This window comes from Ostrinia furnacalis, unplaced genomic scaffold (genome assembly GCF_004193835.3).
Source record: "Ostrinia furnacalis isolate ACB-3 unplaced genomic scaffold, ASM419383v2 OfSCF1785, whole genome shotgun sequence".
Taxonomy (NCBI): domain Eukaryota; kingdom Metazoa; phylum Arthropoda; class Insecta; order Lepidoptera; family Crambidae; genus Ostrinia; species Ostrinia furnacalis.
The window spans coordinates 58072-78362 of record NW_021132024.1 but is presented as its reverse complement, the minus strand read 5'-3'; the positions used below and the strand labels follow the sequence as shown (position 1 = coordinate 78362).

At 37.2% G+C, this 20291-nt stretch overlaps 2 protein-coding genes across 4 annotated transcripts; both read right to left on the bottom strand.

Moving 5' to 3' along the window:
- Positions 1 to 4049: 4049 nt before the first annotated feature.
- Positions 4050 to 8110, bottom strand: LOC114353710 (organic cation transporter protein-like). Its single transcript, XM_028305790.1, has 7 exons — positions 7804 to 8110; positions 7322 to 7538; positions 6952 to 7207; positions 6537 to 6868; positions 6143 to 6434; positions 5182 to 5363; positions 4050 to 4252 (listed from the first exon to the last, which is right to left on the bottom strand). The coding sequence occupies exons 1-7, from the start codon at positions 8025 to 8027 to the stop codon at positions 4091 to 4093; spliced, it is 1665 nt and encodes a 554-aa protein (XP_028161591.1). The 5' UTR covers positions 8028 to 8110; the 3' UTR covers positions 4050 to 4090.
- A 2331-nt stretch (positions 8111 to 10441) lies between these two features.
- On the bottom strand, positions 10442 to 15977 carry LOC114353709 (organic cation transporter protein-like). 3 transcript variants are annotated; one of them, XM_028305788.1, is made up of 8 exons: positions 15786 to 15977; positions 14590 to 14932; positions 14069 to 14285; positions 13699 to 13954; positions 13285 to 13616; positions 12849 to 13140; positions 11513 to 11694; positions 10442 to 11212 (listed from the first exon to the last, which is right to left on the bottom strand). In XM_028305788.1, the coding sequence occupies exons 2-8, from the start codon at positions 14811 to 14813 to the stop codon at positions 11051 to 11053; spliced, it is 1665 nt and encodes a 554-aa protein (XP_028161589.1). In that variant the 5' UTR covers positions 14814 to 14932; positions 15786 to 15977; the 3' UTR covers positions 10442 to 11050. The 3 variants fall into 3 exon arrangements, with proteins under 3 accessions (XP_028161589.1, XP_028161590.1, XP_028161588.1); XM_028305789.1 differs by lacking the exon at positions 15786 to 15977 and adding an exon at positions 15383 to 15399; XM_028305787.1 differs by having other exon boundaries at positions 10443 to 11212; positions 15724 to 15977.
- Between the last annotated feature and the right edge of the window lie 4314 nt (positions 15978 to 20291).

Sequence of the window (20291 nt, the reverse complement as noted above, 5' to 3'; positions counted from 1 at the left end):
GTACTATCCCTCTACATTTTTGAAACTGCAATGTTTGTTAAGAGAAATCCACACTTGTTTCCCACAATATCCTTTGGGCAATAAATTGAAAAAAAGTAGACGTCACGGTCTGGTGAAGGTCGCGGGAGGTGCCTGGATGCGAGCGGCGCAGGACCGGTCTTTGTGGAAATCCTTGGGGGAGGCCTTTGTCCAGCAGTGGACGTCTTTCGGCTGAAACGAACGAACGAAGACGTCACGGTCACATTTTAAGTGCACTTTTCTCAAAAACTGCTTTAAAACAAAAAAGCTTCATTAGTATGGCTCCAAAAATTTACAATAACACACATACACTAAAAGATACAAATATTCAAGTATTTCACAAGCAGATGCTATCCTTATTAATAAGCAAAGCCTATTCTAACTGACAAATTGTAAGATTCTTCACTTTTTTATGTTTATGTAATACTAGCTTTCCGCCCGCGGCTTCGCCCGCGTGGAATTTTGTCTGTCACAGAAAAACTTTATCGCGCGCGTCCCTGTTTCAAAAACCGGGATAAAAACTATCCTATGTTCTTTCCCGGGACTCAAACTATCTCTATGCCAAATTTCATCAAAATCGGTTGCGAGGTTTAAGCGGGAAAGCGTAACAGACAGACAGACAGACAGAGTTACTTTCGCATTTATAATATTAGTTGGGATGGGATGAAATGGTTACTGATTGGACATTACTAACTTACTTTTTATTTTATTCAGTTTCTACTAACCTAATACGACTCAATGATGTTATGTTGTGCCGACCTTGGGCCAGACATAAATGACATTTACAGGTGTTAAATATTAAGTAGTCGGTATCACTATACCGACTACTTAATATTTAACACCTGTAAATGTCATTTAGATAGGTTCCACGAATAAACGAATTTTGATTTTGTTTTTTTTTATTTTGGTAAAAATACTTCAGTAGAATGTTGAATTGATTAATTGGATAATAGGCTTGTTTATAATTGCATTAACGTGTGATAATATTATAAGTACATAAAGATACTATCTAAAATCTTAAACCACCTGTTGGGAAAACCCGAAGTTTTATAAAATAACCGCTAGGTACGGTGCTTGAGAATAAACAGAGAAACTTCATCTTGAAAGTGCGTCACAAAACAAAGGGCGTTCCTTTGTTTTGTGCGCGATGTATAAAATAATAAAATTTAGCCTAAATTATCTCTATTATTAAACTTTCCGATATAGTTTAACCTAATACGTTATACCTACTTTAGTTCTCGGCTTGCCAGTTATTATTATGGTTAAAATATGGTGATGCAACTCAGCCTTAGTGTCAATTTTAGCAAAATGTAAAACATCTGCCATGATATTAAAACGGACGCCAACCTACGAGTAAGTATGTACGAAATACAAAGCATTGATACAATACTATTATATTACATTACTAGCTTTCTGCCAGCGGCTTCGCCCGCGTGGAATTTTGTCTGTCACAGAAAAACTTTATCGCGGCGTCCCTATTTCAAAAACCGGGATTAAAACTATCCTATGTCCTTTCCCGGGACTCAAACTATCATCATCATCATCAACAGCCCTTTACAGTCCACTGCTGGACTATGAGCCTCCTCCACTATAGTGAAGGGTTTCTACCATCTACTATATCTATGCTAAATTTCATCAAAATCGGTTCAGTGGTTTAGGCGCGGTGAAAGCGAGACAGACAGACAGAGTTACTTTTGCATTTATAATATTAGTATAGATAGTATAGGTTTTCCTCTACTCCAATGTCGGTCTTGAAAAAACTTGGGCACGGTAAAAGATCCATTTGCTTATCTGATCTAAATAATAGAAGTTTCAGTTTTTCAGCAACAAAAGAAGTTACTTCAAATTAGGTCTTTCCAATAGCAAATCTTTTCAAAATAATGATACTAAACATAATAAGCCTTCAAGTTTTGAGACTGTTAACGCCATCTATTGACAGCGGCATGTTATTTGAAAATATACTATAGCTCATAATATTATTATATACTGTGACTATGGTCTATGATGGATGCAGGTAGAAAGTTAAATAAATGATATTTCATGGCCCATTGGGGTTGTAGATATTAAATGCAACGATGTCAAATGCCGTCTTTTATAGTGAGTGGTGCAATTTTTCTTTTTTGTGTTTAATTAAGCTTTCATAAGTAGGTGAATAATAAACAGTCAGTCTTGCTACGAAACTTTGTGGGCAGCGCAGGTATAGCCTTAAAGTTATATATTATAACCTTTTATTTATTTTTACATGTAAATGATTTTTTTTTATATTCCCTCTTAAGTAGCAGATAAGGCCAGGAATAAGTAGGCTTTACACAACGGATTACTTTAATCTCAAATATCTAATCGAAAATGAAAACCTTCGTAAACAGATTAAGTTGTTGCCAAGTTAGATCCATAAGTTACACATTTAGTACGTAGGTTTTTTGCTTGTTATGTTGTTTTCAGCATTAAAAATAGATGTTACATCCCATTGTGGAAAAACTGATAAACCTCATCATAGTTATGAAACTTAGGTTCAACATTGCTATGAAATCTACGATGGCGTTAAATATATTATTTACGATACGACACAGGTACGATAAATGTTATTTTTTTAATTTCAACGTTAGGTAAATTGTACCTACCATGCCGGGCCGGGCGGCTCGGCCGGCGACCAACCCGGCGGCCAGGACGGCACACTGGCAAGGCATTTTGAAAGCCGATGTGTGGACACACGCCACTAAAGATACAATTAATGGTCATTATTTCGCAGAACATAGCATGTGTAAAAAAGATACATTTTTTGTAAAAAAAATATAATTTATTTTGCTTACAAATACATTATTGTAAAAAGTTTATTCGTAGAGATATGAGTAAATACAATGAAAACGAAGTAGTATACATGAAAAAGATAAATAATTTATAATTTGTACACTGTGACATACAAAAGTATAACCTGTACATACAGTTAATATCATAATAACATCAGTTTTAGGCTGCAAAAGCTACTGTCTCTCATAGAATGCTGCAGTTCCCAAGTAATGCCTTAATTAATAGGTCCTTGCTATGAAATTAGCGTTTTGTATGGAGAATTGTACGAATTCAATTAAATCAGAACAGCTCTAATCTCGTCCCTAAACAAACAAACACTTTACGATTATCTAAGTACACCCCATTATTGTTAAAGGTGACCGATTTTCTCCCGCCACTTCGCTCAGTACCAGCCGATATGTTGTCCTGTACCTCTAGTAGGAAAAACTTTCGAGTTCGTTTCGTTGCGTATTCAAAGTGTCATCGAAAAATTTTGTATGAAAAATTAAACAGCGCCCCCTATATTATAGCCGCCCTAGGGGGCGCTGTTTAATTTTTCATACAAAATTTTTCGATGACACTTTGAATACGCAACGAAACGAACTCGAAAGTTTTTCGTACTAGAGGTACTGAAGTGGTGGCGATATGTTGTCCCTGAGAAGGGCCTCATCAGCATCATCATCATCTCAGCCATAGGACGTCCACTGCTGAACATAGGCCTCCCCCAATGCTTTTCATGCTGCCCGGTTGGTAGCGGCCTGCGTCAAGCACCTTCCTGCTACCTTTATGATGTCTGAGGCAGAATGAGAAGGACCTATATGCTAGTAAATTAATACGGGACTATTCCNTGAATGTGGTGTTACTCCAGATCTTCGATTTTCCTAGTTTTTATAGTTTTCCCTTTATGTAGTCATTAAACCCTAACTCTGTACCAAATTTCAACTCTCTGAGTTAATGGGAAGTACTAGTTCTATTTTGATGATCATCAGTGAGTGAGTGAGTGAGTGTCGTAAATGCGAAACTTTGCTTTCGCTTAACTTCGGAACTAAATGACCTACAAACTTGAAATTTTGGATTTTAAGTATGTGATTATAGCTTACTAGATGACAAAAATTTCTGCGTTCTGGTCTTATCCAGAGGTTCTCAAATAGAGGTCTGAAAATGCGGCGAAATGGTTCCAGTAAAGATGGTACGGCAGTGTTTGCTTCGCGCTCGACTTGGCGGGGGCACTGCCGTGCCCCCAGATAGTAAGTAGCTAGTAAATTAATAATTAATTTGTGTCAGATCAGTTGGGCCCGGCGCGCGGGCGCCTGCCCAGCGCCTCGGCCTCGGCGAGCGTGTCGGGCATCTTGGTGCCGAGCGTCTCGGGCTGCGTCAGCACCAGCACGCCCGACAGCAGCCCCATGGAGCCGAACAGGATCGACGGCAGCCCTTGCCAGTACTCCGTCTGCAAACAGGGAGAATGATGGTATTATTAAACACTTCGTTCGTTCAGTGTTTACGAGTAAAATCTTGACTTGACGTGGTCTCTCCTATTACTTGCATTTTGATATAATTNTTTTGATATAATTTTGATCAACATCATGATTTTAACTAATTAAATTCCAACTTTCTCCCTTTATAATAGTGTTATTATTTAACCAACAAAGATCGGCCACCAACTTAATTTGTTTGTAAAATCAGTTATGTATCAGTCATACTTCTTTCTTATAATACTCACAGCGACATCTAGTAATTTACTATGAAACTAAGTCATGCAAATTATTCATTAAATCTATAATTATCACAATAAATCTAAATACATAATACTCGTACGAGTAGGTAGATGGCGCTTTTCAGTTTGAATTATTTTAATGATAATTATAGATAATTTTATTGATAATTTTACGGTTAAGTCAATAATCTTTTTTTTCGGTCATCTTTGTATGTTTTTGCAAAATTGCTGGTATAGCTCAACAAAGAATAACATGTTTTCAGTGTTTAGCTTAATATACCGTCGTTTGTAGGTCCTGGTTGCCTTATTCTGAATTTTCTAGTGCTGCGCACAAAATCCTGTTGAACAAAGGCTCAAGGATTTTCATTACGATCATCCTTATGCTGCTCGCATCTTGGTAATTCCCGCGACTTTCACCAGACCGTTAGTCCAACTAATGTGGGGTCCACCAAGGAGTAGTAGTATAGAACATCAAACAAAATATGAGCTGGAATATGCTACGTTTAATTAAGAGCATATTCTTACTCCATACAACGGGACTATTCCCACCTCTCGTTCCCACCACTGCAACTCCTGTGTAGCCAGGATCTACAGCTTGACCGCCATAAAAACCCAACCAATGAAGGTCAAGTTTGTCAACTTCATACAAGTCTGATACTCACCAGCACGGGAGTGAGAGGGGCGGTGATGGAGCCGACCCTGCCGATCATGGAGGAGAAGGCGAGCAGGCTGTGGCGGTACTGCGTGGGGTACAGCTCCGACGTAAACAGGTACAGAGACGTGAACACCACCGAGATTCCGAACTTGCCCAGCAAGAATATAATCAGCCGAAGCACGGTCAGGTCTGGAATCCAAAACAAATACATGTACATGGTAAAAATTTCAGAGAATGCCCGTTAACGGCATTAAAGCTTAATTAAATAAAATTTACTGAAAGCATAAATTTTGATGGTTGACTAGTCGATTTAAACTGGGCTATTAGGGCCAAAATTACTTGTTGTATCGGTGAAAAATAATGATTAAGAGACCACACAGTGAACCATATTATAATTTTTAATCTGAGTTAAGATAATGTATGCATGCTTATTAAAAACAAATTCAAAACAATACTTCGTCAATCGAGCATATCGAAGGCTCGATTAACATCTAATCTGGTGAGTAGATACTCATAATCTAATCGTATGGTTATTAGTATGAATAGATAATACTTTTATTATTCTATTGTGCTTTAAGGTTTTGTATAGTCGAATTGCTGTGAGAACTGCTGTCTTTATGGGCCTCTAGATAGTATCCGTCGATATAACTTTTTTGTTGCAAAATTGCCTCTAATCTACCTATTCATAATCTTTTAGTATTAGTAGATAACACTTTTATTATTTATCTGCTATTGCGAATTACTGTGCGGTCTAAATAAAACATGAAGAACCTAATTTACATCGCTTTTGTCGATAGCAATTTTTTGTTGCAAAAAGCACCGAAGTGTGACCACTGCTATGATGCCAGCCAGAGTGATGCTTTTGTTGGTGTTACTCTTAATATCCTTTCACTTTCATCAACCTTTTATAATATAACTAAAAATATGACAGAGATACGGACAGAGCCACAAAAAATGATATAGCTTACCAGAGGGAATAAATGCGAAAGCTAAGTTGCAAGCTGCGCTCAAGAGATATCCCCCAGAGAGAGTAGTCTTCCTTCCAATCCAGTTCAAGAGGAAAACAGCAAGAAAGTACCCAGGGATCTCAATGGCACAAGTGAGGATGTAGTTCAGGTACATGGTGTCGGACAGGCTGGTGGAGTTGATGGACAGGCCGTAGTAGACGAAGGTGGTGGTGATCCACCAAATGGGAGTCGTGAGCACTCGTCGCAAAAGAACTGGAGATTTGACAATTGTAGCGATCATGCCTGGCTCATCCTTTAAAGGCAAAAAAATACTTAAGAATCATCTATTTTAGGTTGTATTGAATACGAGTATATTAATTTGTTGTTTATTAGTGCCAATGAATTAACAACATACCTTTTTCTCAACAATGACTGGAGGTTGCGGAGGGTTTAACAGCGCATGCAATGACTTTTCACTAATTTGAGTCCCATTGACTCGAGCCACCTTTTCCAAAACAACTTTAGCTTCATTATACTTCTGTTTAGACAACAGCCACCTTACGCTCTCAGATAGTATCCAGTAGTAGGAAACGATCAGGAAGCAAGGGATGTGGAGTGCCATGATCATGTATCTCCAGGGCTGGATCACCCAAGCCACACTCCCAAGGATCATTTGGCCCACGGCGAACATAGAAGAGCAAGAGGCACTCGTGACGACACGGAACTTAGGACCAACAAACTCCGTAGCTAAAATTAAAAAAAATAATTGTAAATGATTAGATATCTTTAACAGTTAATTCGTATAACAGCTTTATGTTGGGCATCCTTACCAAAGATATACGCAGAACTGAAGGTGCCAGCTCCAAGAGTGGTTTGGAGGATTTGCAAGGCCAGGTACATGGGGTAGTTGACGGAGAAGGCGCGGATGAGGCCGATGAGCCCGAGGTTGAAGACGCTGATGACGAGCGCCACGCGGCGGCCGAAGCGGTCGGACACGTAGCCCGTGATGGGCAGCACCAGCAGCGTTCCCACGCTGTTCAGCGTGCCTGCTAGCGCGCGCATCCACTCCTGGCACCCGAGGTCGAACTGGAAAAACATCCACCTAGTATTCACAATGTTCTTTGATGGAGATCATATTTTCACATCTAAATATTTTCATCAAATTCCTATTATGATTTTCGCAACGGTATGAGAACTCACATCGTAGACGACGGAATTGTCCCTCCCGTAGACGAAGCCGTCGCACGGGATCTGCTGGTCCTGGTAGAAGAGCGCGGCGGGGCAGGAGGCCAGCGAGCCGTTGGGGCCGCGCGGGGCGAAGCGCTCGCAGCTGGAGCCCGCCGGGATGGCCTCGCCCGTCCACGCGGGGTTGAAGTAGTGGTCTTTATGAGACTCCCCACATTCTGGGATCTGACACCTGGAATTTAAATTATATGTAACTCACTTTCTTAAGGTGGCTATCAGAACAATAAATAAAGAACTGTTGTTTAAATTAATTAAATTATAGTTTATATTATAAAATAAAAATTGGTCAACAAAAATGGTTCGTTTATGGTAAATCTAGAATAATTCAAGATAATGTGTTACGTAATTACCTATTATAATTTCACATAAGTTCACAGAAGTATCAATTAACCCTTGTAGCTAGTGTTGTCTTGAAAAGTTGCAATATTTGAAATTACCTGTGTGGAATAGCTGCAGCCGAGAAAATATATTCACTCATGAATGCAGACATAATCATGGGGATGGACACGAGCAGGAGGTTGAACAGCTGGAACTTCCCGAACTGGCCCAGCTCGTTCACGAGCACGTCGTCCAGCTCGATCGCCTTCTCCTGCAGCCCACTATTGGGCGCCTTGCTGGGCCTCTGGGGCCCAGCCACACTCCCTTTGCGACTATCCGACATCTTCAGATCACTTCAAATGTTTACCTCTTCAAAATTTCGGAAACACGCAGCCGTAAGCGTGAGTCCGTATTGAGTACATTGATTTGATTTTTCACTATAAATCCTAACGATCCATTATCTACAGACATTGATAAAGATAACAAAATGCATAATGATAAGTTATAATTTAATTTTATCTAGGTAAATACATTTTTTTTTATAAAAAAAAAAAGCATTTGTATTATAGACTAAGAGCTAGTGAACGCCAGACCTACGTCTTTTTATAGAAGCTGAAAGTTTGTCAGCGTGGCTTTTTCAGCTGCCTTAATTATAAATACGAGTATACTCCTGTCTGCGTCTGGCAATGAGTTGGAACTGTCAAAACTGTCTGATTAATGAGGAAAATACTTCTGATGATTGCTCAAATATTATGTATAAAAATCAGCTTTTATAGTATAACGTAACTCTAACTTTTCTGTATAGACTGTAATTCTACTCACGTCTATGTATTATATTTGGGCAATGATTAGATTAGAGAGAGATTAGAAGTTGTTTCCACATCAGCCAGATAGTTTTGACAGTTCCATCTCCTTGCCAGACAATTTTTTTAGGGTAGCCAAAGCCACGATGACCCAAATTTCATGATTCACCAACATTCTAACCTATCTTGGGAGCACGCTGACAAACTTTCAGCTTTTATAAATGATGTAGGTTTGACGTTCACTAGCTCTTAGTCTATTAATGTTCGTGTCTTGCGTTGATTGTGGCTTTTTATTGTCTTTTGTGACAATTACAATTTTGTTATTATTTTCCAATCTTATTGATTGTTGACGTTCAATATGGTACTAATTAATTTTTAAACTTTAGATTTGCTAAATGATTAATTTTAACAGGTTTTAGGCGGTTAGGTTTAGGTATTAATGAATTATTATCTGTTAAAATTCATCACAATAATTATGGTTCTGTCGCAACCATCTGGGTTAATGAGCCAACTAATGAAGGTATAATTAATAACGGTGCCGTGGTGGCATCCAATTGAGTGCCTACGAACTTAGGTCGAATGTTAATTGAACTAGATAATTTAAAGTTTATTAACTTGTCGTATTGAAGTTCAGCTCTTTCAAGTTGACTGACTAAGACTCAGCCAAGTGATTGAAATTTAGTTGCCATTTAGATTATGGAACAATGAATATAGGACGCTAAGCACTGTACAACATGTAAAGTACCAACGCACGTAAAAATAAAAATGATTTGATTTGATTAAAGTACTAGATGTCCACATACAGTGAACACTCCCATTAGACCTCAGGTGGAGGGGAACTGTGGGTATAATTGAACTTACAACAATCAGCGTTTACAGGGTAAGTATTGCTGTTGTGTGCCATTCTCCCCAATCTAGTACATAAATAGTTCTTTCATCGAATATCACTGCAAAACCAATTCTATCAATTGTTTTTTTAAGTATAACAATTAATAAATTAACAAATTGAGTTATTGTAGGTTTTCAAATAATATTTAGATCATATCTAACTCCAATCACCCACATTGGAATAAGTAACTCGTTGATAATGAAATTGATTAATTGTACCGAAAAACTAATATTATCTTGGTATTTAACCTACCTACCAATGATAAAGTTAAATAATACCATTTTATCTACTAACATACAAGTAGTGGCATATTATGATGTTTAGATTAATCATTTCATTAGCAGAAAAAAATTGATAGATAATTTAAACGACCAATTCTTCTACTACAACTAGGTACCTACTTCGATTTTGCTTGGAGACGTTTGGCTGGAGCCAGAAAAACAATAGGTACTCAAATGGTACCGATTAAAGATTTCTAGGGACTATTCGACTTAATATGTTATTATTATCTTTAAAAATATATTTTATGTAATAAATGTGGTAACACGTGAAATTTGATTAGATATCGCGTTGATCTTTATTATCAAAAATAATTGCGTTGTAAGAATTTCCCAATGATAAGATGTTGCTCAAAGTGCCGACCTTGATATGTATTGGTCACTTTCAGTTCANGGTCGCGAGCAATTTGTTCCTAAAGGTAGTAATAGATGGAATTAGTAAATAGATAGTACTTTCCTTTCAGGTGGCATTACAAAATTCCACCATAAATACTTAGTTCCCCCATAATTTTGAGTTTATGTCATGGACGAATTCTTCGTGTTTACCATACGATCACATTTGTCACTAATACATAATATTAGTAGGATAGGATGTGCCTACTTTACCTCACCCTTCAACTCCCACTCCCTATTATATGTTTTAGTATAATTTTGATGTTTTCTTAAGAAAATAAGATTGTTTCCCCAAGTTTGGAGGAGGCCTATGTCACGCCTATGTTATAAACTGTTAGGATAATAGGTAGGTATAAAAAAACTTTATTTTGTACAAAAAATATAATTTATTAAATCTAGTTACATTTTACTATGCTTACAAATAGTATAATATGTAAAAACTTTATTATAAAAGAGAGCGATGCGTAAATACAATGAAAAATGACGTGTAGGTCGGAGTCACATTTACATGAAAAGCATAAATATTCTATCATTTGGAAGGCAGGTGGCACCTATTTGATAAAAACGTTTTTATTTACCTGCTTTGGTAGCCTGCTGCTGTAGCTTAAATTTACTTACATACAGTCAATATCTTAATAATATCTGATCAGGTTGCAAAANTTGCAAAAGGTGTCTCATAAAATTAGCTTTTGTAGCCCGCGTAGCGGGCGACCAAAGCTCTCATAAAATTAGTGTCAGTGCTGCAGTAAGTAAGGCCTTCATAATATTTATTTTATGTAAGGATCTGAAATCAGAACAGCTCTAATCTCAGCCCTAAACAAAATAAAACTGTAGGATCGTCTACACTCGCTTATTGTTAAAGGTGACCGAGTTTCTCCCGCCACTTCTCTCGACACCAGCCGATATGTTGTCCCAAAGTAGTGGCAGGGCAAGCTACGAGTATATTGGGACGCGTATGCCCTGAGAAGGGCCTATATGCTAATGAATAATGAATGTTCTCAGATCAGTTGGGCCCGTCGCGCGGGCGCCTGCCCAGCGCCTCGGCCTCGGCGAGCGTGTCGGGCATCTTGGTGCCGAGCGTCTCGGGCTGCGTCAGCACCAGCACGCCCGACAGCAGCCCCATGGAGCCGAACAGGATCGACGGCAACCCTTGCCAGTACTCCGTCTGCAAACAGGGAGATTATACGTGATAATCACTTACAGACTTAGAGGTCTTCTTCTGACTGATACCACTGATACCTCAAATGTGAATGAGTCCATTACAGTAGGGCATTTTTGTCTAGAGTATTTTAAGTTAATTACTTGAATTAAACTACGGAAAATACATAACAAGGTCAGAAGAACAGCAAGTACTCTTTCGATTCGAGAAGAGAATTCGTTTGTTAGTAGAATAGATCCAAAGAGAATTACTGGAAGATGCTAAGAATATGGTTACTTCTGGAATTTTAAAAAGTATGACACTCACAAGCACGGGAGTGAGAGGGGCGGTGATGGAGCCGATCCTGCCGATCATGGAGGAGAAGGCGAGCAGGCTGTGGCGGTACTGCGTGGGGTACAGCTCCGACGTGAACAGGTACAGAGACGTGAACACCAGCGAGATGCCAAACTTGCCCAGCAGGAAGACAATCAGCCGAAGTACGGTCAGATCTGGAATTCAAAACAAATGTTCTGGACTCTGGGAACATTTCTGAATCAGAACTTTTCTCCAGACCAACAACATGTAATCTGGCCCTTTAAATATTATATTATACATTGAATTGTCACGCACATTTCCCGATATGTCCACCTAGAAATTAGGTACCTTTGAAGAAGCAATGTAAATTTTACTCTTCATTTCAGAAGTAAGGTGTTTGTGTTTGGTTGTTGTTGTCTCCAGATACAGTATCAATAAAGTACTCAAAGATACGATTATCTTCTAAGCAATGACCCATTAATTTGTTATTAATCCATGTTTGATATCGTTTAGAGATTTCGCATGCATTGTTGTGTCGTAATTTTTTTTTAAATAAAAACTTCGTCAGTTTAGCCCATAATTAGTTATTTCATGCTGTGTTTTTATTTAAAGTAGAAGGCATAAGTACTAAACTTTTTAAAATAAATTTCCCGCTTTATCATTAATACAATTCCTAATCAGAATTATTAAGATTCCTATCAAAAACTAATTCAAGACAATACTTTAACCGATAGGCTCGATTGACGTCTGATCTAGAAGGTAGGTACTGTTAATCTAATCATCTAGTTATTAGTGCCATAAAGGTAAGTCAATGTTTTTTATTAGTAGAATTTATTGTTAGCCACTGTCGTTAGTATTTTCTGCCGTGAAATAGTATCTATGTAATTTTTTTTATTTTCAATAATATTTTTATTTACAATAAACAGTTTTTTTTTTAATCTATGTAGGTACTATGTATTAAAACCTTTTATAACCAGAGCGATGCTTTTGATTTGCTTTTTTAAGCATATTTTTATGTTATTTATTTATGTTAAGATTTTATTATCCTAATCACTTCTAGCTTTCACTTTTATCATCACTTGAAGCAGTAGTAGGGTTAATACTGGATCGTGTAAAAGTGCTTTTTAAAAGCCTACTTGCATAAATAAATTAATTTTATGAGTTTTTAGTTTTTATCCTTTTATATCTTGTTGCTACAATAAACACAAACCAATCATTAATTTTATCCAGCTCGGGGTGTCATTTTTTTTAAATAGCTTTTAATATTTGAAATGCTATTTAATATTTTACTCGTGTTAAAAACCAACAATTAATATGGCAGATCTACAAGAAAATGGAAAAAACTTACCAGTGGGAATGAACGCGAAAGCGATGTTGCAAGCAGCACTCAGGAGATATCCCCCGGACAGAGTGGTCTTCCTTCCAATCCAGTTCAAGAGGAGAACAGCAGAGAAGAAGCCAGGGATCTCAATGGCGCAAGTGAGGATGTAGTTCAGGTACATGGTATCGGACAAGCTGGTGGAGTTGATGGACAGGCCGTAGTAGACGAAGGTGGTGGTGATCCACCAAATGGGAGTCGTGAGCACTCGTCGCAAAAGAACTGGAGATTTGACGATTGTAGCGATCATGCCCGGCTCATCCTGTAAAACCAAGAAAATACGAATAGAAATGTCTATTATCCAATAAAATTCTGATGCAAATCAATCTGACATTCATGAAGAAAATGCTTGCAATCGTCATTTCTTAAGTCATCGCTATCTTATATTTATATTAATATTGATTACCTTATTCTCAACAACGACTGGAGGTGGCGGAGGGTTCATTAGCGCATGCAAGGACTTCTCGCTGATATGAGTCCCGTTGACTCGAGCCACCTTCTCCAGGACATTCTTAGCTTCGTTATATTTCTCTTTTGACAACAGCCACCTCACGCTCTCAGATAGTATCCAGTAGTAGGAAATGATCAGGAAGCAAGGGATGTGGAGTGCCATGATCATGTATCTCCAGGGCTGTATCACCCAAGCAACACTCCCAAGGATCACTTGACCCACGGCAAACATAGATGAACAAGTCGCACTGGTGACGACACGGAATTTAGGACCAACTAACTCCGTAGCTGAAATTAAAAAAAATATTGAAAATGATTACATATCTGTAACCGTTAATTCATATAACAGCTTTATGTTGGGCATCCTTACCAAAGATATACGCAGAACTGAAGGTGCCAGCTCCAAGAGTGGTTTGGAGGATTTGCAAGGCCAGGTACATGGGGTAGTTGACGGAGAAGGCGCGGATGAGGCCGATGAGCCCGAGGTTGAAGACGCTGATGACGAGCGCCACGCGGCGGCCGAAGCGGTCGGACACGTAGCCCGTGATGGGCAGCACCAGCAGCGTGCCCACGCTGTTCAGCGTGCCTGCTAGCGCGCGCATCCACTCCTGGCACCCGAGGTCGAACTGGAAAAACATCCACCTAGTATTCACAATGTTCTTTGATGGAGATCACATTTTCACATCTAAATATTTTCATCAAATTCCTATTATGATTTTCGCAACGGTATTTGAACTCACATCGTAGACGACGGAATTGTCCCTCCCGTAGACGAAGCCGTCGCACGGGATCTGCTGGTCCTGGTAGAAGAGCGCGGCGGGGCAGGAGGCCAGCGAGCCGTTGGGGCCGCGCGGGGCGAAGCGCTCGCAGCTGGAGCCCGCCGGGATGGCCTCGCCCGTCCACGCGGGGTTGAAGTAGTGGTCTTTATGAGACTCCCCACATTCTGGGATCTGACACCTAAAAATAATAATTATACTGACACTTCCCTAGATGTTTCAGAGTAGGTAATTATAAATAAGTAGGTTTTTGCCGCGGCTTCGCTCGCGTTAATTTCTGTCTGTCACATAATGTTTTTATCCATCCATATTCTATAGCCTATATTAAGGGATATTGTAGAATAGTAAAGATGAAAGAATTTTTTAAATCGGTTTAGTAGTTGCAGAATCTATTCAATACAACAAACTAATCTTTTCTATAGGAAAGTTGTTTCAACTGGGTGATTAATTCGTAGGTTGAAAGAACTTAGAACATTTGAAATTACCTGTGTGGAACGGCTGCAGCCGAGAAAATATATTCGCTCATGAACGCAGACATTATGATGGGGATGGACACGAGCAGGATGTTGAACAGCTGGAACTTGCCGAACTGGCCCAGCTCATTCACGAGCACGTCGTCCAGCTCGATCGCCTTCTCCTGCAGCCCACTGTTGGGCGCCTTGCTGGGCCTCTGGGACCCAGCCACACTCCCTTTACGACTATCCGACATCTTCAGATCACTTCAAATGTTTACCTCTCCAGAATTTTGGAAACACGCAGCTGTAAGCGTGAGTCCGTATTGAGTGCCATTATTTTGAGATTCAGTATAAATCCTTTACGATCCCTTATCTGCAGATAGGATCAAACATTGATAAAGTTAACAATGTGGATTATGATAGTTATAATTTAATTTATAATAAATACTGAGAAGATTATTTGTAAGTATTTTGATTTATAAAAAAGCGTTTGTGTTTATGTTTGTTCCTTGCATAAATGGTGGTCGATAATTGAGTGCTTAATTCGAATCTTAATTTTACCAACGTTTAAATGAAAGGAGCTGGCCAATTAACGAAACAGACAGCTACACTTTTTAAAAATCAGGCGCACAAACAGTAAACCTTCCGCAATACTCGTAGATAGCAGAATAATAAACAATGGACATAGTCAGGCCGCTAAGCTCTGTGCTTCTATTTGTTATGAACAACTTGCAGCACGTGCGGGGCTAATAATAAATACTTCACGTCACAGAAGTAGGAGCGGTAGTGCAATAAATGTCGCAAATTTATTACATACTCGTACCTAATTAGGTTAGCAGAACGTCTTCAAGCTGTTGAAGTCTGCATTTTAACTACAATAATTTCACCAGGTACGGATATTTATATTGTAATTGTAATTGATTAGGTACTGAGATCTTCAATAAATAGATTATTAACAATATCCTTAATAGAAAAATACTTATATAAAGCAAACCAAGAAAAAGTATTGACTGTCAGATTTTCAATAATTCTATTCTAATTCACTAGTCTAATGTTAAAAATATATTAATGGTGATAACTACGCAATAAACTCTGCTTTTCTTTGTACTCTCCAAAGAAAAGCAGAAAAAAAATATTGAATTCATAAAATAAACAGCCACTTACTTTGCCATGTAGATATATAAATAGCAAAACTTTATTACAACATTAAAACATCTCACAATTACTAAGTTCAGCACTGTAGCACATGACTACCTAAGTACGAGTACAATTATTTAAATGTTAACCTACAAAACCCTACTTCTTTAAACTCAATGCAAGACCAGTAGACGCGTCAGTCAAGTGCGGTAATAATAGTGTTGAGCTAATACTCGTAGATAAGAAAAAATCTTAGGATTTACTTTAGAACGCAGACAAACATTGCAATCAGAAGGTACATATTGAAAATACCTAGGTACCTACCGTGTACCGGAATAAAATAAATTCGTTTACCCACTAAAATGGTTAATTAAGTAAGTACCTATGTATGAAGATTCAATCTAAGTATTGAAATTAGTAACTATGTATTGGAAGTGTTGAAGCGTGTATCGTAGACGATACAAGCTTGATAGATCGAGCATCATTTTAAATCTTATTGACTTTTATTTAATAAAAATTATTAACAAACAAAACTATGTAACAAGAAATAAAGGTCGCTGAAATAGCTCTGGGAATTCATTTAGGTTAAGATAAGATAATTTTCTTCCATTACTTATCCTAAATATATTTGTCTGCGACAAAAGGATTAAGTATTCGTACTTTTATGAATACATTATTATAAAAACAATAAGTTTGTGTAAAAAATATTTATGCGTATAATCTATAGCAATAAATAATGAATTGAACCAGTAAATCATTGTGATAAGAACTGATACCATATCACAAGCGGTATAATAAGCAAAATAAAAAAAAATTTAAGGTCGTCTGTAAGACTCCCATATGAGGTCTGTTCGTATTGGAACCAAAGTAATAGAAACCAACTGATTAACCAGGGGCTCGGAAGTCCCGCAAGCCCCTTGTCTACTACGAGTTGACGCCGCAGATTACAAATAACTAGTACAGTACCGTAAAGATGACCCACGCTGAACTGTCCCACCAAACTCAATGACAGGGGGGCGCTACCATCGTTCAACTTTATGGTTTCCAACATGGCAAAAACAGAACCAGCGATCCGGTATTGACGGTGGCGCCCCGCTGTCAATGTCATGGATTGGACAGTTCAGTATTTTGGAACTTATAGTACACACGGCCACACTGTTAACTATCCATTTCCGTTTTTGCTCTCGCTCTCATCAAATGGTGATTCTTTGCGATAGAACGAGACGACATGACTGGCAATGGATAGTTAACACTGTTACCGATGGTACATTATTATTATTCTGTGATAGTACACTGCCCTTTAGATAATGGTACTCTTACATAGCAAACTGCCATTAGACTTATGAAGGTAAACATCGAAGACGTCTTTGAGTGGACAACCTATAGCGCAAGTGTAGTGCAAACCCTGATTGTGGTATGGGCCATGTTTGCCATATTAGACCGTGTTCGGAAATGGAAGAAAAACAATAATTCTATTATCTACGAGTACTATCCTACCTCAAAATCTTGGAATATGATGCTATTGTCCAGTTATTGACATAGTTTGTGTTCTTAAGTTTTCAAATACACTCCAATTAACTAATACTTAAGATCATAATTATTATTATCTTGCTTACTCCAATCACAATTGATTAATTATACCGAAAAACTAATATCTATTTAATAAGTAGCTATCTATGATTTAAGTATTAGATACTGGTTTATCTAATAAAATTTTACGCAAGTAAACTTAAAGTGGCATAAATCTTTTTAAATAATCTTTTTGGACAATTTCACACAGCGCCAGCTAGCCCCAAAGTAAGCAACTTAATGCTTGTGTTATGGGTGCTAGCTTAACGGATATACTACTTATATACTTTTTTTTTTTAAATACATACATATTATACATAGTCACACCCAGACCCGTCACAGAAATTAAAATTCATCATTTCAATTTCTGCCCGGCCGGGAATCGAACCCGGGACCTCTCGGCATAGTAGTCCGTTCTGAACCACTACACCAAACGGCCGGCATAATAATGATGTTTAGATTAATAATAATAAATCAGCACAAACAATATTACTACGACAAGTACGTTTTCGCTCGAGAAACCGTAGTAGCCGTTAAGTTGGTTAGTTATGGTGGTTATGGTTAGTTAGTTTCGTGGTCCCGGCTAATCCTGTCGGCCCCCCATTAAGTGGGGGCGTGTTGGGTCCCGCCGTGTAGGGCGGGACGTCCGCGTAAGGCGCCTTAGTCGTTTCTAGTACCCAAGGCGCCGACCACTATGCGGCAGAGGGAACACCCCAGGTTTTTAATGGGTTCGAGTCCCACATAACCTACCGTCCCCCGGCGGTAGGTATGGATAGGCCATTTTCCTGGGTAAAAAAAAAAAAAAAGAAAAGAAAATACTTTCTCAAATGGTAAAAATTCGACGGAAAATGGAGATACATAGTACCTATTTTAAATACTTAAAAGTTTCTAGGAATTGTTCTACGTTCTGATGTAGTAAAATTTGATAAAACTTGAAATTTAATTTTGATAAGAGATATCCCACGCGTTGATGTCTTTATTATCAAAAATAATTGCGTGATAAAGAATTCCTAATGTTTTGTTAATTTAATCAAACTATGTACCTGATGGTTGATTGCAGCTGATGTATGTTGGTAGGTATGTTGAACGTTATAATAAAACACTGAGAATAAAGAAATAAGATTCTTATATTTTGCATATTATAAAATTATTACATTTAAAATATCTAACATTATAATTATTATAAACTCATTCTGCGTTCAGTCTTTGGCATACGTATCCGTATCATGTATATTTTTCCGTTCACACATAAATAAAAAGGATTTTTAAACTTCCTAGAGATAATTAAAATATGGAAAAATTGGTAAAAAGCAAAAAAAATGGAGCTGGCTCAGATAGTCATCCGACGTCGCTTATTATTTTATTATTATTTTGAAGCACTTGACCTCAATTATACAGTGTGTCCGGGCATGTAGTGATCAAACTAAGGGAAATATCTAGGGACAATTTTATCGATAAAAATACTTCAAATTTGGGGCTTGACCCATTTATCTCAAAATTACAAGGATTTAAGTTTTTAGTTTTCACCTCTTCCTTCAAAAACAAGTGAAAGCGTGGGTAGCTTAACATTAATAAGCAAATATTACAAGCAGAACAAAGATACCCCTTCCCAGCGGTTTCCATAGCTTCTTCCATCTTTGTTTAGCAATTACGTCGAAACTAATAGACGTAGACTAATAAATTTACATTCGTTTTGTAGAATAGCTCAAATACTAATAATAAAATGCAAATAAAACATACCTTAACGACCTGGTTTTTCTTGTGTTGGAAAATAACTGAAAAAGAAGTGAAAAAAGTCATGTTTTTTTCTAATTAAATCCATTCTTACTCCTTTAAAATGTATGAAACTTGTATCTGTTTTCTACTTCTGCTAATAGATAATTTTATTGGCTATCGCATGATATAACATTTTTGCTTATTAGTGTTAAGCTACCCACGCTATCACTTGTTTTTGAAGGAAGAGGTGAAAACTTAAAATTCAAAACTTAAATCCTTGTAATTTTGCGAGAAATGGGTCAAGCCCCAAATTTGAAGTATTTTCATCGATAAAATTGTCCATAGATTACGCCCTTAAAGTTTGATCACTACATGCCCGGACACACTGGTATAGGTAGGTATAAGATAGGTATGATATGTACGATTTTATAGCGCAATTGGAAATTATGTGCCTCAAATTACGGCTAAATACACAAGTAATACATTTTTAGTATCAGTAACACAAAATGTGTGTTATGTTTTAATTTAAAACCCTATTATTTCATTTGTACTGATTCATTCAAGCTATTTTGTTAAGAAACGAAATCAATATAGTTACAAGATGTGGTAAAAATATAAAAATACATAGATGATATTTATAAACTAATTATATCACATAAATTATATCTTAAATACCTTTGGTTAAAAATTATTAATATAATAAAAGAAAAGTCTAAGATAACTCGGTTTAAATATTTCTTAAAAGGATATCACAATGCACATACCTAATTATAATTATTTGTAACATACATTAAATTATGTAATCCTTTGAAGTGTCGAACAATAATAATAAGATGTACTTAAAATTCCACTGAAATAATTAAACAGCAGGTACCGGGCATCAAAAATTTCATGAGTGAATAAAAATCATGGGACTATAATTTTATCAAGAGAGTACATAACTACTCATAACCCTGTATACTTAAATTATTTTATTTTTACATAGTCGCATTATTTACTCAGTACACAATTCGCATAATATTATCTATAACAATGATTATAAATAATCCATACGCTATTAAAATAATGGTACATAAATTCACTAACTCTACTGCAAAGCTACGTTAACTTTTATTGTTTCTATAAGTAAAAGTAATACTCGATTACGTATGTTTAAATACTAGACAAATTTTCCAGCAGCATTAGTACGTAGGTCATTAAAAAGCTCATTATAATTTACAAAGCCTATACGTATAATACATTAAAAGTTATAGTTATTTTTATTTATAATCAAAAAAAAAAACTTTGTTGCTTACTCTATCCTCTATAAA